Source organism: Hakea prostrata, chromosome 1 (genome assembly GCF_041222555.1).
Source record: "Hakea prostrata isolate BN-2017 chromosome 1, UWA_Hpros_2, whole genome shotgun sequence".
NCBI lineage: Eukaryota > Viridiplantae > Streptophyta > Magnoliopsida > Proteales > Proteaceae > Hakea > Hakea prostrata.
Genome location: NC_142600.1, coordinates 2,144,055 through 2,162,429, shown reverse-complemented (window position 1 = coordinate 2,162,429; position 18,375 = coordinate 2,144,055). Strand labels below are relative to the sequence as shown.

Genomic DNA, 18,375 nt, shown 5'->3' with positions numbered 1-18,375 from the left:
TGATTTATAAGACTACTTGGTGATGTGTTAAAATGTTGTAGCCTTGCAGGGATGCTTAAACACAAGAATTTATCTTAAAATAATATCTACAATCTAAGGATTTTTCCCCCTTTTGGTTAAATGGCAAAGAAAAACTCATGATAAAGAATTTGTTTTCTAACTCCGATGTTTTGCTTGGTCCTTGATAGAGTAAAGTAGAAAAACAAAAAGAGAGATAAATATAAGAAAGAGATCTGATAAGTCAAAATCATACAAAATTAACAAGTCGAAGGACTTAGTTCTTTTACTTCACCTAGGAGTAAGAGAGCATGAAAGGCAAGTTTGACCGTTAAATTGGGCAAATATTTTTTGTTATTTAATATTTCTTTTCAAAAATGTTCCTTATGATTTTATGGCGATTGTGCTTCTTGCATGGGTGGTGGTGATTTTCTTTATAGAGACAATAAAACTAAGAAATCTCAAATCTAAACTTACCTGCTTCTTGCATGGGTGGCGGCGTTTTCTTTATCGAAATTAATATGACTAAGAAGTCTCAAATCTACACCTACGTCTCTCCACGCTTCTTCCGATATTTTCCCTAAACCCATAATTCACCGATCCTTCATGCCGAAGTGGTTATGAAAAACAAAATGATACATTTATGGAACTTTGTACAAAACTAGAAGAAATGTCTTTTTTTTTACGATTGAAATTCCTTTTATTTCTTCTTATTTTTCCTTTATTTTCATTTTCTTGGAGCCTTGTGTATATTTTAGCATTATAAAAAGAAAAAACAATCTTTCTTTGAAGGACTTCTCAGCTGGTAATGATTGATACCTTTTAATGAAGAGATAATGGGTGGGACACTCTTTGTGTGGTACATGTAATAGTGCCCACTCCCTTAGTATACAGTTAACTAACAAAAAAAAAAAAAGAAGACATGCAACATATCATCAAAGGGTTGTTTAATAGGTAATGATCAACATCTCTTCACAAGGTCAGGGTTCAATTATTTCCGCCCAATATCCCCCAATTGGCTTGGTTCGGATCCTCTCCTTAGAAAAATCTCCCACAGTGATAAGATTTAATATATGATTTTTTTTTTTTAATTTTATTATATAACAGACGATTTTACATATATGGGGCCAAGAGGTATGTGTCTTACCAACCAACACTGTGCAGGTATTATATTGAACATTCTAATTCAAAAATTAGGATAAATCCAACGAGTGCTTTTAGATTATAATATTTACACGTAGTTAAATTATACTACGCAGCCAATGACAGGTTACTAAAGCGGTTAAAGGCTCAACTTCCCGGGTGTCGCCCCGGCTTATTATATTATAAATCTCCCGGAGTTCTGGGCGGGGTGGGAACCTCATCCAAAAATAATAAAATTATACTACGCATTGGACACTTATTAGGAGATTTTTCAAAGAAGAAAAGCTCAAATTGGGATTTTTATTTGCGCCAACAGTTGTAGCCGGCACCAACGGCCATGTGTATTAATTCGAATCCAACGGTGTAAATTGCAAGTGCAGGAGAGTGCTGGTAAAAATGGTTTTTCTTTTTTATATTTAAAGGTTTTAAGTTTTCAAATTTACAAAAAAACTCCCTCTCTCAAACCCGAGTTTTTGTAGATCTGAAACATATAACATGTCCTCTCTATTCACATTAATGTGGTTTTAAACAGGAGGATGACTCGTCACAGCTTGAATAGAAGCAAAGAAGTTTTCACAAGAATTAAAATGATCCAAAATCCTGAAAGAAATAAAATTAAAACAAACACATGTTCCACAACCAGAATCTCCAGATTCAAACAAATCGAACAAAGAAAGAGAATAAATAGTACCTAGTTGTGAAACCCAATTAAAGAAACACTGTTCTTGAAAAACTCTTGAATCAAAAAAATATGTTGAACATATATCAAAATCAAAATTTAAACGAAGAAGAAACTATCAAAATTGTTTTTGAAAGGTAAGGTCGATTCAAGTAGTTGTGATCACTTTCCATTAGATCTCGCCAGAGCTCTAGATTGGGGATCACTACATAATTTTCTTCCACATCGTACAAAGTTAGACCGATGTTCAAGTCTGTTCGTCCTTGAAGATCGATCTAGTTCTCTCGAGCATTCTGCACATTACATACTAAAATCACATCGACAAATAGTGGTAAGATAAGTTTATAAATTATAATATGATAGATCTATGAAGAATGCAGGCGGAGTTTCATTACTTGCAGACTGAGCAGGACAAATGAGAAGAAGAAGTAAAAGGAGAATGTTTAAAAATGGGTACGAGCGAGGGTCTTCTTATAAATTTAAAAACTTAAAACTTTCAATTATAAAAAAGTTGAAATCATATTTACCAACACTCCTGCACTTTCAATTTAGACCCTTAGAATTCGAATTAGTAAACATGGCTGCAGCAGTCGCAAATAAAATCCCTTAAACTGTTGCCAAATAGATGAGAGATGGAATTGGAGAGCTGAAACCGCATAGGGATTGGGGGAATAAGAACATCGAATATCTGAAACAGGGGAAGGGGGAATAAGAACATCGAAGGTTCTTAGGAATTCCCCTTTCGCTGATTTCTGAGTCATTATATTTTAAATTTTTTTCTCTTTTCTCTTTCTTGATTATTGATTATTGATTATTATTATTTAAGAAGAATTCTTAGTAATTTACAGGGAAGAAGCGCTGTTTACAGTTTTGTCTTTTTTCGGCGCCTCATTTCCTCAGTCTGACGTAACAGAAGTATCTTTCGCGTATTTCCTTTGTTTCCAGAAATTTTCTCCCAGCCAACGGAATAAACCGTCCCCCGTTAAAGGAACCCAAGGAATTGCTGAGATGAAATTCTTTATTGATGTGTTCAAAGAGGGAAAATTTTCCCTTGTAACCTAGATCCGGACGAAAAACCCTCTTTCTGTAAGTAGTTTTATCTGAAATTCCCTTTTTGAAGTCCAAGACATCTCTATCGAGCCTGAGATCCATAAGTTTTTTTACAACCCTGTATTTGGTGACGATTCGCTTTCAAGATGCAACTTTAAGGAAAGCACTGTTCTGGGTTCCTGTTTTTCGTTTGACTTTTTTTTTTTTTTTTTTTTTTGAAGGTTTTTCTTTTGTTTTGGGCTAATCAATTACGCCCATGGGTTTATTCCAGATCGTAGACCACAATGTGTTTTCGAGTTTTTGATACATTCCGAAACTTAGACTCCGTTGCTTATTTAAATCTTCTGCTTGAGGGCGATTCTGTTGCTTTTATCCATTTTCTCAAAGATGGTTTTCTGGGAGGGTTATTTGAGTGATGAAGCGATGGGCACATTTGCACCGATCGTAGTTTATTGGATTTACGCTGGAATTTATCAGCTATTACCACCTTTGGACAATTACCGTTTGCATACCAGAGAGGAGGAAGAACAGAAGAACTTGGTGCCTTTACAGAAAGTAATCAAGGGTGTTTTGCTGCAACAACTCGTTCAGGCCACCGTTGCCCACTCACTCTTCTTGGTCAGTACCTGAACTCTGTTCCTTTATGTATCTTCGTGCTTTCTTGTTACTTTATATGTCCGAATAATTTCTTATTTACCCAAAAAAATTTAAATATTCCTTCACTTGATATACTGGAATTTGATACATATTTCGATGAAGATTTTAAACCATTTGATTCGTTCCCCCAGACTTGTGCAAGGCTTGGGCCTTATCTTGGGTCAAACTCATTGAAATGTTTCTTTACAATAATGAAAAGGATGTAGTGGTATCAGCAACAAACAACAGAGACAGAACTCAATCTTATTCCAGTGGCTACAAGGATCCTTGCCTTCTAGTCAGCTCCATTCATGGTCATACTAGATATAAGACCTAAAACATACATGTCTTTTTTCACCACTTGTCTTGAGGTTATTTTAGATGTGCCCGTCTCTTTTCGTTCCTTCAATATAGGTCACATCACTCCATATTGTAACATTTAGAGGCCTCCATTGAACATGACCATGCGTTCTCAAATGACTTTCTTGTAGCTTATCAGGTAGGCAGGGCAGTTGGGATTGTAGGCAGAGCAGTTGGTCTACCGGAGGTTGTCATCACCTTGACAGAGATTTCGTTGTGAAGCTCCAATCTTCAAAGAAGAAAAGAAGAAAAAATCGTAAACACTAGCTTCACTCCGGGTGTTTGTCTCAGCCTTTGGCCTGGGGTTTTGTATTAGTGTTCCTTGTTCCGTGTGTTCTTTGCTTAGAGATGTTCGGCTTAGCCCTGAGCTTCTTGTATCCCCCCCTTTTTTTCTCCCTTTGGTTAATGGATTTTTCCATTCATCCAAAAAAAAGAGAAAAACTTTTCAAGTGACCATTGGTAAGTAAGAATGTATTGGAGGGAATCAGATTTGTGTAGGTTGGCAACATACTTGGTATGATCAAACCCTTAATGGCAAGAAGTTAATAACATGAGAGAGATGGATGATAATCAAAGGTATAATTCCCTTGCATTATGTACCAATTAAGTTAAAACTGAAAAGGAAAAGGAAACCTGAGGAAGGAGAAGCCCATCTTTTTCAACCTGAAGAGTGTCTACTGTCCTCCACCTCCTTCAGAGTCATGCGATCAGCAGAGAAGGTTCGTGAACAAACAAAAAAAAGTAACCAATGGGGAGGGGGTTAGTAGACCTCAAACTTCGGGGGTAGCAGGATTGTGAAACAGAAAAGGGAACAGCAAGGAGATCAACTTAAGATAGGACAGGAATGACTTTTGACTGACCACTGAATGCATAACTTAGACTTCTTGGTTAGAATGAACCAAATAAAAGCAGACTTTTCAGTTCTAACGAGAGGTTTAATTAGAAGGAAGGGATTACATAGTAAAAACTTTGCTTTGGAATGCAATTCAACAGCTGTGGTGGTTTCTTATCTTTCAGAATCTACTATGTGGTATGTAAATCAGGTTTGGAACTTCATTCAATCATTATTGACTTCTGTCACACGGTAGATGACACATTGTTATAGAGAATTAGCAGACTTATTGGGGAAATAGACAACAAAGCATTGATCTTCATTGTCAAGTACAGATTTTCTCTCTCATATTAAAGAAGAGTTGTTTTTGGATGCTAGCTGTGGACCCAAATCTTGATTCTGTTAATTAATTTAATTTATGGTTATGACTTATGAGAAGAACCTGCTAATGACATATCTAAGGTAGGATCCTCTTAATTTTTTTTACTTCTAGTAGGTAGGTATGTCCTTTTTTTCTCTGTATATAATTTCTTTTCAATTCAAGCTGATATTGTTAATAAAGAAGGAAAAAAAACAAAAAAACAAAAAGACAACACCCATCTTGGACACCATTACAGCAGACCATGAAGCAAATTGCAACCTAGCAATGCAAGTAGACTTGGTAATGGACAAGATTCCATCGGTAAATCTTTGATAAAATCAAAGCACAGACCAGCAGCAACAATGGACACCAAAACTTTAGGGTAGTAACAAAATCAAGAAGAAACCAGTTTGGATTCGTTCAGCAGCCTGGAGTTGACAAATACAGCAAGGTAGCAGCAGAGATTTGTGTGCAGGAATCATAACAGATCACTACTGCATGGATAATGTATAAATCTTCTCTTTAGTCAGAGCAAACCAGAGACAGAAACTAGGTCTTGATCACCGATTTATGGTTTCTTTTTTCAAACCAGAAACCCTAAACAACTTACAGGATATATATATTACTAGGTACTGGTTACAACAGCTCTGGTACCATGTAAACAATCCCGTAACTTCTAACCTTTGCTTGGTAAAGAGTAGAAAAAGAGAGACAACAGCTCTGGTACCATGTATACAATCCCAGAGCTTCTAACCTTTGTTTAGTAAAGAGTAGAAAAAGAGAGAGATTGAGGAGGAATTGAAAGAGAACAGCAGGAGAAAAGGGTTGTGTGATAGACTGTATGTTCAACTTATAAGTCCAATAAGAATTATATACTTCTTACTTGTTTAAGCCTAAAAGGTGATTTAGTTGGATTAAGAAACTAACAACTAAATACATAAAGAAACAAAGGAAACAACAGCCCGGGGGGGGGGGGGGAACTCCCCCTATGGTGTTATATATCTTAGCATTTCTCATAGTCCAACCCACAAGAAAAGAAAATTTTCTTTTATTTATGGAAATATTCAATTGAAAGACGCTGCTTTTGCAGTCCAAAGTACTAAATTCTCCAAGTCAAACCAATGATGTTTCAACTTTTCACCTTGGACAGATTAGACAACCTTTAGGTGGGGAAAAAAATGGAAACCCTGCCTTTTCTGTTGTATGTGACTGTGTTCCAGTGAATTTGGTCATAATGTGGGCAAATGTGATGATGCTTTATGTATCTTTTTCCTTTTTGTGTCAAGTGCTGCATGGATTGTTAGAATAATAGTTGTTGTTTTATGTTATAATTGGGCTTGAATAATGATTCCATATCAACCTAGTTGATGTGCAATAAAACAGATCTGGGGTGGATCCTTAGAATTGCTTGCAAGTGTACAACAATTCAGCCTTATGCCAGATTCCCGACTATATGAGGTCGGTTACATGGGATCCTTTTCCTCCAGTCAGTTCTATTCGAGGTCACACTTGCAAGGGTCTTAGTCTTAAATCCATTGTAATGCACTTGCTTTACTTAGAACATTTACTGGTTGAAACTTTATTTAAGTGGACCTTGTTATGATTTTTATATTGCCTCTTCACAGTATAGAGTGCTAAATTCCCGTACAAAATTTTCTTGTACAAACTCATGAAAGTCTAATTTTTGATTTTATCTATATTGATTGTTTGTTGTGTTGCTTGGAGTGAGGGTAAATTAAGAATTATGTTTGTTTTATCCACAAGTTGATTTAAGATTCTAGACTTGCTGGATTCTGGTTATAAATAAGGCCCGAGGGTTTTTGTATCCAGTTCTCACACAACTGCAGGCTGTTCTCTTGCCTCTCTCAACTACCATTAATCGTCTCTTCCTGTCTTCATTGTTTTTGTTATTTCGTTGATATTGTTGTGCCTAAACTGATTTACTCGGCTATTTAGTTTTGCAAGCATCATTCAGTTGCTTTCTTTTGGCCAAAAATTGACATCTAATACCCAGATCCCCCTCTTTCTGATTAAAACAAAGACTAATAGAACTCTTCCTTAGCCATCACATTAGAAGGCTACTTTGTCCGTGAGTCCCAAGGTCAAAAATACCCTTCTAGATGGATTAAAGGGCTACTAACTTACAGATCATATCTTTATGGTGCTGATGTAATACCATGCTGAGACAATACCTTAAAAAAGAGATGGTAATATAGACAGAGGAAATCTCATCCTTTATATATAATCAATTAAATGCAGGTGTTACCCAAAAAAAATAAAATTTGAACGCACGAGTCAAATAGCATTTTGTTCTCTTTTTTATACACGAGATGCATTTTACATATTATTTATCTTTTGTGTTTTTTGCTTCAAAACTATATTTTGCATGTCCTAAGCATTTCCATGTGTATCTTTTGCATATCAAGCATTTCTTCTATGCAGTATGGTACATCTCTTAAATCACCATCCCAACCTGATGCCTCATGCCAGTGCTTGTTCAATGACAATCCTGCTGCTGCTTTCCTCTAGTAATTTCCAGGAGCCTCGATGATAGTATGCTTTTAGTATTTGACAGTCCACGAGCCCAAACTGCTCTTCCTGGTCACCCAAGGAGGATCCAAAGCGATCAAAAGAAATTCTATACCCCTTTGCCTAATTAGTGACTAGAAACTGGAGCGAAACTTCACAGTTCACACATCAAAGATTTTTGAGAATTTCAGGATCTTAACTTTTAATGTTTGAAATGGTTAGGGACACAAAGGAATTACCCTGGTTTGAAAGAATAGAAAAACTCATACCTATTATTGCTTTCTCATCCATCCCTTTCCTGGTACAAGCCTTTGCTCAGCCAAGAAATCTAATGGACTGTGATGACATTCCCAAGTTGCAAGTAAGGTTGAGTGTTTGATTTTTCTATGTATTGCATCAGATTTCTTTTATAATTTCCTTGTCAATTTCATACCTGCTCTCTCTTGTTCCGTTGTTCACCTTCACTAGTTAGTCATGTAAGAGTTGGGATTCGATCTTTGTGCATTTATACCATATGTAAATACATCTTGATGGCTGTCTTTGATTTTCTTTTTGGCAATTATTTGATAGCTAATTTACTCTTGGTTTGTGGTGCAGTTGACCTCAAGGCCGAGTTTGTCTGGGGTAACTATTCAGCCTTCGCTTCTTTTTCAACTTGTGCAGATCTTTGTTGCAATGCTGGTCATGGATGCATGGCAGTACTTTGTGCATCGATACATGCACCATAACAAGTTTCTCTACCGGACTGTTCACTCGCAACATCATAGGTTGGTTGTCCCTTATGCAATTGGAGCCCTTTATAACCATCCACTTGAAGGTCTCCTGCTTGACACTTTTGGAGGGGCCCTGTCATTCCTGGTATCAGGGATGACTGCACGAACTGCTGTGATCTTCTTCTGCTTTGCTGTTATCAAAACTGTAGATGATCACTGTGGACTCTGGTTACCCGGAAACATTTTCCATCTTGTCTTTCAGAATAACACTGCGTATCATGACATTCACCATCAGCTCCAAGGTTTGAAATATAATTATTCTCAGCCATTCTTTCCTATTTGGGATAAACTTCTTGGCACCCACATGCCTTACAATCTAATACGGCGACCGGAAGGTGGTTTTGAAGCAAGGGCAGGGAAAGACTAATGCAGATCATTGATCAATGCAGCATTCGGGAACTGTGGTGAGAGCTGGTAAACTTCCTGTGCTCGACCCATTGTCGTAAACAAAAAGCTGAACCAAGATATGAGGTACTACGGGTTAGAATTTTGGTAGGAATTGAGGTTGGTAATTGGAATTCCATTATAGTTCATTCCTTCGCATGAGACAGTCTTGTGAAGTGTGTATGGGAGTGCTTCATCTGATGGAGCTGTACCTCTGGGTCTGTTACTGGGTAGTGTATTGTTTACGTTGCAGATCTTTGTGTAGTGGTTGATGTATCTAACATTGGATTTCTATTTATTGTGTCATGTGTGCCATGAGATATGATTGAGCTTCACAACTGAATTTGTTCTCAAAGTTTACCCACGAAACCTGATTGGATTTTTGTATTTTCAGGAGAAAAAAAATCAAGCCCTAGTACAACCACTACTAGCCCTGAACACAGCGACCAAGTCTGTTAGCTTAGCACACAGCATATTCCCACTATTGGTAAAGAGAATCGTTTGGTGGTCCAAGCACTCTAATTTATCCTAGTTTCTGTACAGGAACCATCTTCGGCTGATTTGATCTTAATTCTTGAATCCAATTCTGACTAGATTGGAAGAAGAGAATTCTGGGGAAAATGAAAGTTAAAAAAATTAAGGACGGGAGGTTAAACCATATATATCGTTACATGCCCCTCTTTACCAGTCTTGACCATCAATCCGTGTTTCATGAAGAGCATAACCGATTTCTTAGGCAATATGGGGTGGTCTTCCAAGACCTGAACGTAGAAATTGTAAAGCACATCAGCTGCAACAGCCTTCATTTGAGTGAAAGCTATGTCTTTGCCAAGACAAGTTCGGGGTCCAGCATTGAAGGCCAGGAACTTGCATGGATGCTCTCAATCCTCAGCTCTCCTCCACTTGTAATCCATCTCTCTGGTTTGAATTCCTTTGAGTCTTCTCCCCAGATCCACTCCATCCTTCCCATGGCATAGATTGAGTACACCACCATCATCCCTGGCTTCACAACATGGCCACTTGGAAGTATTACTTTATGATCGACACCCTTTTGATCTACTGGAAGGGCTGGGTACAGTCTCAGTGACTCACACAGAGAAGCATGTAAATAAACTAGTCCACGCAGAAAATCGCTCTCAGATGCCTCCATCTTTACCTCATCTTTGTAACCTTTCTGCAACTTTGATCCGATCTCCTCCAGGATCTTAGTCTCCAAGTTTGGGTGTTTAGATACCAAATAGAAGAACCAGGTAAGGGCTGCACTAGTGGTGTCTCTCCCTGCAATGAACAAGTTCAGTGTTGTGTCTCTCAGGAAATTGTCGTCTTCTCTAAGCTCTGATTCCATATAACAGGTTAACAAATCACCTTGTTTCTGGGTTCTCTCTATTTCATCCATATTCCTCTGTTTTCTCAGTTCCTCCCTTCTGTTTGAAATGCAATTAGCTATGAAGTCGTCTATGGTTACCCAAGCCTGAGCTAGCCTCCGCTCCTTACCCAACTTCAAAATTCTCTGCAACTTCCAAATCTTCTGAGGCAAAAGATATCGACCAAAAATCACCTCTTGCCGCCTCATCCACCGCTCTTCCAAATGGGCTTCCCTCGCATCCCAGCAAATTACCCTCAACACCAAGAACCAAAGAACATGCACTATCAAAGGTGAACCTTAGCAACACAACAACTTCACCTTTCTGAGCTATACTAGCCAGAATTGGCATGAGCTTCTTCTCCACCATGTCACTACCAGTCTTTGCCAGATGCCGACGAAAAACAGAGGAATTTAAGTGGGTATGAGCCAACTGCCTCTGAAATCTCCATGACTCCGAATCTGCATTGAAGATTCCATGACCAAGAAGATCAAACAATATTTCAGAGTAGTCAGACCCTTTTGGGAAGTTTTTGAAGTTGCCGATTAGTATGTGTTGGAGGTTATCCGGGTTGCAGGTAAGGAGAGTGTCCTCAGTGAACCATGGTCCTTTTAAGGACCAGGGTGCCACCATTATCACTAAGGATCTTGGTGCACCAGTCATGGAATTGGTTCCAGTTGAGGACAAGGGAAGGTAGCGTTCCAGCTATGGGCCAGTTCACTAGCAACCGAGTTTTGTGAGTGAGAACCCAGGAGTAACAAGATCTCTGCTAGAAGACGATTGAGGAAGCCCAGTAAATCCATGGTACGTTGGCTTTGAATTTTGTTTGTGGAAAGCTCTATCTCTCTGTCTCATCTAATCTACTTATTCATAAGTTCATAGTGTCTCTGCTTTATTAGTTAGTTCAAGCTTCCAGGCACCAGGTGGCACTGTTTCTGTATCAGTACCTTAGGATGGTGAGTGAGCACAAGACCCATAAAATGGCAATAGATATGTCTGGAGTTAGTTCCACTTCCACCCATTTTCTGATATCAGTCACCTGTTGCTTTGCATGAATTTCTTAATCCACTTGGAAAAGCTACATTTCCAGCCTCGGAATGGCTTAATGTGTAGGGGGGTTGCAGGGCCAGGACTCAGGAGTGTACAATCGAGAAAGTACCATTGAGGTCCGTCTCGCGGGGCTGATTTTGCTCAAATGTGAACAGTGAACGTGTCTAAGTGTTCTTAATCAGACAAACAAGTAGGCTTGGTTATGTAATTAATGTTCGTGTGCATGGAGCTTAGAAATATCGCTGAAATCTTGGATTTCGGGGTGGTTGGTGAAGCCATCCAAATAAATTCCAAGGTTTCTGAAAAATATCGCCGATATTTGACCGGGTTTGGCAAATTTTACCTTCTTAGTTTTGAGGAATATTTTATGTCATTTTAGGCCAAAATTCGGTATCTAATCTAGTGTCAGGCTAACAAACACATTTGGAGTGCTAATTTGGCTTAAAACATCACCTAAATTGATGTTCTTGATCGACACATGATCGATTTGATTTTACAAGAAATCTTTAAATGGATGTAACTTTTGATTTGAGAGGAGTTATGGGGCCCACAACATGTCAAAATAAATGGCTCATAAAACTTTACAGTATCCCTACTTGGGTTCAGCCAATAGGTGTTGTTTTGACTACCAAATTTTATCGTTTAATGGGTTTTCGGGCCACTTTTAGTTTACTAGTTATATAATTATATTTAGTTTTGTTTATTTTTCTAATATTTTTTGGGTTTCTTAGCTATATATATATGTCATGTTATCTAAGTAAGAAAATCCCTACGTTGAATAACAAATTTCAATTTATCAGATTTCCTAGAATTTTTTGTTCTTCATGCACGTTACATCAATGTCGAAGCTTGAAGCAAAATAAGTCGATGATTTATTGCATGTCATTTTAAGTCCACTTTTCGGTTCATCAATTCCGAACGACAAAATATTGTCAAGTTCTGGCGAAATACTCAGGCGATATTTCACCTATACAACTTACCATGGTGTACCATGGTGTATGCATGGTGAGGTGACTGACCTGGGGTGGCTCATCTTGGCCATGATAATTTGAGTTTGCCCTAGCTTGCTTTGAACCTAGACAAGGCCTGTGCTAGAACTAGGATTTCCTAGGCAAACTTGAGCTTCTAAGATTATTTTTAAGAATGAATCTGGTGGTGATGTTACTTATGTTACTATTGGAACGAACGAAGAAAAACACAAACAAAATTTACTTGAAGTGTAAGTTTTTACAAGAATTGCTTACATCTATTTGAGAGAGAAAAAGATCTCACTTTTTCCTGAAAACCTCTTTATACTACTCTTCACCTTATAAAGTGCTATCAGTTGCTAGGTTATTTATTGAGATAATATTTAGAGGAAAAACAATACCTTAATCCACATATACTACAATTTTCTACTTTATACATAATTGACCCAAAACTAGGATTCCACATCTATAATTGCAGATCAGACTTCTAATTACATGAACCCTCATTTACCCAAATCCACTCTAATGTCATCACTAGGTAGTGTTTGAGTTAACTCATACACCTCTAACTTCTAATAGGATCCAACAAACTCGACCTCCCCTTCAATTCTAATCTCCACAAGCCCCACATCCTACAAAGCAAGCTACCAAGGTATTTTTTTTGAGCATGGATCTTCTACCTATCAAGGTGAAGTATGTGCTCCCCCTTCACACTTTTCTACTATACAATAAACTAGGATTCTACCTCTAAAGAGATGAGACTTTTACTAAGCTTCATTTAGCTTCACTCTTATTGTATAATAGGTAGTTTGAGAGAGCATATACCTCTACTTTAAAGGATCCAACAAACTGATTTTTTTTTTTAAGGAATACTGTAGGGTGATGGAAACATTGCATTCACATTAGAACTAGTGACACCAAAATTATTTTTTGATTTTTTGAAACTATATTTCTTCATGAAAATTGGGATCTTCATAATATTGTTTTTTCAGAATTGATAGTTTTATATTAATGGGTAGGGGAACTTGTGACCTCTTCATAGTATTGTTTTCAACACTTTTGGGCATTGGATCTGATTTACTCCTTATTCAAGATAAAAAAAAAAAAAAAAAAAAAGAAATTAATTGTGAATGAGTTAAATATATATTGAAGGTGTTTCTTTTTTCAAAATTTAAAAGTAAGTTTTATTGTACATATAAATGATGGAGATATTAAACATACCATTAGGGAAAGTTGAACCCACAAATTCTTGAGTAAAAAGGAATCTGGATCATCTCTCCCGAAGGAGAGAGGGGACTTACTGGGTTAGGGTGATAGATTTTTTTTTTTATGTTTTATTATTTTTTACTTGTAGATCCCACATAATTTGTGATTGTTAGGTTACCTAAAGCAACTCTATGACGGTTAGAAGTAAACCTTTGTTTCCCTTCACCTAGAAAGCTATATGGAAACCAGACACATCTTGATGGCATTGTTGTTTTGGTCAAATTGTTGGGTTGGTGAGGGTTTATATACGTAACTGTTCTCAACATATTAATGGGGTTAGTAATGTATAGTCAAACACCCCTGCTTGAATCCGTATTCATGTTTGTTTAGGGAAATTCCAAGAACTATATTTCTATTCGTTGGAACGGTAATCTCTATTTCTGATTAATTGTTATGCAAATTGATTGATTATCTGATGAATCTTTAACTAGAAAATCTCTTAACAAATATTTCCTTTAAGCGATCCAAGGAATGTGAAAGAAAAATGGAATTTTAGTTTGATAGTTTGATGCTCCTACTTAATTATCCCAGAGAAATACCATACCTGAAATTGATCGGCTTAAGTTTTATCTCTTTTGAAACACTTTATTTATTTATTTATTTTTTGGCTATGCATGGCTTGTGTTAGTCAGAAATGGAATTAGAAGAACCAATTGGAAACCCATCACAGGTGAGGTGGCCAGGGTTTATTTGCTTGGACCGGGCCTCAGGTTTAAATCCTAACCCAGCCCAGCCCAATCCAGACCAACCTTACTTCTGGATCTGTACATTCCAAACCCTAACTAGTCATCAACTTGAAAAGTCTAACCTAAGCCCTGTTTGGCTCCTGGTAGATTTGGGCCAAACAAACAATCACCCCCGTCTCCTCATTCTTGAGAATTCCCTGGATCAGTACAAGGGGATCACTTTAATATTCCTACAATTTCTCCTAGCTTTTATCCTTTTTTTTCTCTCTCCAGTAGTAGTACCATGTAGTATGGCAGAAATTTAGTGGATACTTATATTTCAAGCCTTATTGCTCACAAGTCAAGGTTCAACGTAAACAAAGTTTGCCAAATCACATAAATAGACCACTGAAATTGCTGGGAGTACCAAAAGAGTGCAGTGGTTACTACTACAATGCCAGGAAAAAGAGTAAAGCAGCTTCTTTTTCAGTCTAGTTTTTGAACAAACAGATTCTCAGGCATGCAGTATTCTTTTAGAGGCTTGGTGGGAGAATGACATTAATAATCTAGTAGTTGACTGAAATTCAAGGATCGAACAATTTCCAGTAGTAAATAAAAAGAAAATAAACTACATACAAATTGTACAATGAAGCAACGGTCAAAACTGAGGATCATCTGGAAAAACTCAATTTTTACAGACTTTACCCAGGGGAATGGACTCGCTCGTAGTTTGCTTTCTTGATTTTAGTTTGGCACACCGCTCTTCATAAGATGCTGTAAGCAGGTCAAGAAGTTGGTCAAGAAATGAGATATTTTTCGTTTTAACTTAAGGAAGAAAAAAGATTACAAGAAATTAATGTGAAAAGATAATCATTTTGTATGATTATTTATTATCCTCCATGATGCATAATGTAGTTCTAAAAAAATAATAATAATGAATAAATAAATTCAGAAACATCCCAAAACAATTGGCAAAAACACACTCCAAAAATATATCAATTTGATGAAGACACCCCCAAATGTCTCTTAAATTTCACAATGGTACATTTCAATTATCAAATTTTGTTACGTCATGGTTAGATAATTCATATACTACCCTTACATCTGTTGGGACTTTACAATGTTGTCCCTTAAAATTGAATCCTAAATTTCTCTTATTTCTTCCTCACTTTTCTATTTTATATTATAAGATATAGAATAGTACTACAAAGGGCATATTAATCATTTTCTTTAACTAATTAATGTTTCTAACGAAAAAAAGGGATGATTGCCAATTTGGGATACTTTGGGGAGTCCATGCTTCTTGCTAATTATCTTAGGGTGTCCTTGAAATTTTTTTCAAAACAATCATGCATAATGTATGAACAAAGTAATTCCCAATTACCAAGAAAAAATAAAAATAAATGAAGTAATCTTAAAATGCCTCACATGATTGCATTTTTAATAAACATCACAATTTTAAATGTTTATTTGTGTTCACTTAATTCTCATGTATTCACTACTTCACATTATATAACTCAAAATATTATTTGCCTTCATAATACATCTGAAACAACCTTATAACTAATGGTCACCTACAGGTATTACTTGGAAAGCATCTATATCTGGTTGAGAGCTGTGACCCAAACCTTATAACATATGCATGTAGAAGTTTACTAGTTGCTTAAAATGTCTCTCTTATTCCATAGTAAGCTTTTATGAATGATAAATGACACCATACGTGATTCCAGGAACAAACACACAAAAAATATAAGAACTGCAGCCAGAAATGAATTGCATCCAGAATTGAGGCTGTGTTTATCTATCCAGTAACATTTATCATGCAGATAACACCATATGTTTGACCAGAAAATAAAACAAACAGCAGTAACTTACAGTTCATATTCTTTCAAGAAGAAGATTCAAGTTTTCATCAATAATGAGATCTATTCCAAGGGTCACTAACTGAAGACAGGTTTACTTGTTAGGGGATGATGTGACTTACGCTCGGTTGGCCGTGACATGAGAGTAACATGGACTGCCTTTTTCTTCTTAGGATAACCCAGCGGACTCCCATCTGAAATTTGATTAGCAAATGGTGATATTCAAGCATTCTACATTTAAACCAGAGGAAACAAAAAAAAGAGTCAGGATTGAAATTGTATCATGTACCTGTCATTGCAGAAGAACAACTTAGCAGTGCTATATGAAAGATGAAAGCCTTCAGCCTATAACTTAGAAATTCATGCTTCAGGTGCTCATACACAGCTTTCTGTCCGTCTGTACATGAAATAGACTATCCATGAGAGTGTTCATTACATATACAAGTATTTGTCAAAATATAAAGACCCTTCAGAGCCTCAAAATCTTCCTCAAGGCCTTGAATTATAACAGATGCAACTATCTAACATCTTAATACCACTGAGGAAATGCTCTTTCTTGGAGACTGCTTGATGCCATACAACTTGGTAAGTGGTGAACCAAGTTACATACTCCATGGACTAAGCATGAGATTTAGTTTTGTAGCAAGCGTTACAAAAAATTCCCACACCATGTACTTGAACTTGAATTCTTAAGAAGGGAAAATTAGTTTAAAACATTATTTTACATTAATAAAGTAATATATTTTGATAACCCATTTGACGTAGAATGAAATATTTTTAGGCTGTGGTACCTTTGTTGTTACTTCTAACGATTTTTAGTTAAAGATTCAAAATACGTATATCAGGTATGTTAGAGAGGTATCTTTTCCTAAGAGGAAGTTCATTCTTTGTGATTTGTGGCGATCTTATCTTGGAGGTACAAGCGTGGGTCAACTCTTATACACAAATAAGGCTTAAAACCCTTAGGCACCATTTGTTTGCTGAATCTCAAGTGGGGTAGGAAAAAGTTTGAAAAAATATACTTTTCCATGAAATACCAAGTATGGCTTGTTTGGTTCAATGGGGGTGGAAAAGTGGGCAGACAAGCTTCCTTAAATTAAGGAAGCTTGTCTGCTGATGTGGCATGTTACTTTTTCCACCCCATCCCTTTTCAAAGTCCCACTAAATAGGAGAGACTTCATGGAAAAGTGTGGGATACAACAAAAGTAGGACCCACATTTGAAACTTCTCCACAAAATTCTTTGCTTTTCTTTCCTATTCCTTCATCTCAGTACATATGGGTCTCACATGTTTATTTTTCCCACCCCACTTTTGCAAATAAAGTTGCCCTAAGAAAGAATCAAATATGACTTCACCCACCATACGAGTCTGTCTTACTCCAACAAGGATACAACTCGACACTACTATATGACATTTGAACCTCACAAGACTGAAGACTACCTTGATGTGCTGTTTTGTATGAGAATGTTTCATTGATGTTATCATTGAACTATCCCGATAAGTTCTTTGATAAGCCCCTAATAACCAAGGGAAGGAATAAGAGGGAGTACGCAATATCACCTACAGCTGCTACAGTGGATCCAAATGAGGAGAAGACAGATGGCAGCATCCAATTGGACAGCAGCCACTAACTTGCTGTAAACAGAGGAGCAGAAGGAACAATCCAGGTGGCAACAGATAAGTGGCTGACTGTGTAAGAGTTTGTTAGAATTCAGGGAGTATGTAAGGGAGGAGGAGGGGGAAGGGGGGGGGGGGGGGGGAAGGGGGGGGGGGGGGGGAGGAAAAGAAGTGATGCAAGCGAATGCTTGAGGAGAGGGAAACCTCTGGGGAATGGCCTAGCCATTAGGATGAATTTGTTCATCAAAGTTCTATGTAGTTTCTCTTTATTTCAGAAGTTCTTATCAGTTAGTATTATCAGTCTGTATTCATCAGTTATATCCAATCAGGGAAGCTTGATGAAATTGACTATATCTACAATATTATTCTGCTGTTTTGCTGTTCTGAATTCATAGCTTTCTGGTGTTATTTGTTTCTGTTGTTGAAGTTTATCAGAGTTATTGAAAGAACAGAGTTACATTTTGTTGCTGTCTGTATTGAACCTGTTGCCATCCATTGCTGTTAGTAAGGTTTCGGTGGGACTCATACCAAGTTTGAGAGGGTCTTATCAACTTGGTATCAGAGTAGTTCGATTCCAGGGAAGGAAGCAATGGTATTGTCACTCTTCTCAGGTGAAGAGGATGTGCAGAGATGGCTATTGGAGGTCTTGTTGTTTTGCTGGGAACACCACATCGAGGGTGACCAACGGCTAGCGGTAGCTGTTCAATCCTTGGAAGGAGAGGCGTTAGATTGGATGTACAGGAGGTGCTGGCAGAAGTTGGATTGGGTAAGTTTTAGAGAAGCCCTGCAAATTGATTTTAGCAAGAGCCACGCGGCAGAAGTGAACTCAATTTTGGATA

The 18,375-nt window shown here is 37.2% G+C and overlaps 3 protein-coding genes across 5 annotated transcripts in view; 1 reads left to right on the top strand and 2 right to left on the bottom strand.

The window, feature by feature from the left end:
- The first annotated feature begins 2,393 nt into the window (after positions 1-2,393).
- On the top strand, positions 2,394-9,509 carry LOC149026580 (very-long-chain aldehyde decarbonylase GL1-9-like). The gene is made up of 2 exons (XM_089154440.1): positions 2,394-3,487; positions 8,185-9,509. Exons 1-2 carry the CDS (start codon positions 3,257-3,259, stop codon positions 8,725-8,727), a joined length of 774 nt encoding a protein of 257 aa, XP_089010566.1. The 5' UTR covers positions 2,394-3,256; the 3' UTR covers positions 8,728-9,509.
- Positions 9,510-9,561: 52 nt separating this feature from the next.
- On the bottom strand, positions 9,562-10,741 carry LOC149026579 (cytochrome P450 86B1-like). The gene is made up of 2 exons (XM_089153296.1): positions 10,239-10,741; positions 9,562-10,168 (listed from the first exon to the last, which is right to left on the bottom strand). The coding sequence occupies exons 1-2, from the start codon at positions 10,739-10,741 to the stop codon at positions 9,562-9,564; spliced, it is 1,110 nt and encodes a 369-aa protein (XP_089009422.1).
- A 3,437-nt stretch (positions 10,742-14,178) lies between these two features.
- LOC149026578 (Pseudouridine synthase family protein) overlaps positions 14,179-18,375 on the bottom strand; it is a 47,040-nt gene continuing 42,843 nt past the window's right edge. Inside the window, exons 13-15 of one of the 3 annotated variants that reach the window (XM_089154431.1) lie at positions 16,209-16,316; positions 16,042-16,113; positions 14,179-14,831 (exon numbers count right to left, since the gene is read on the bottom strand). In XM_089154431.1, the coding sequence (XP_089010557.1) occupies positions 14,743-14,831; positions 16,042-16,113; positions 16,209-16,316 (269 nt within the window). In that variant the 3' untranslated portion in view covers positions 14,179-14,742. The remainder of the gene's footprint in view (positions 14,832-16,041; positions 16,114-16,208; positions 16,317-18,375) is intronic. The other 2 variants (XM_089154427.1, XM_089154424.1) reach the window with 2 other exon arrangements.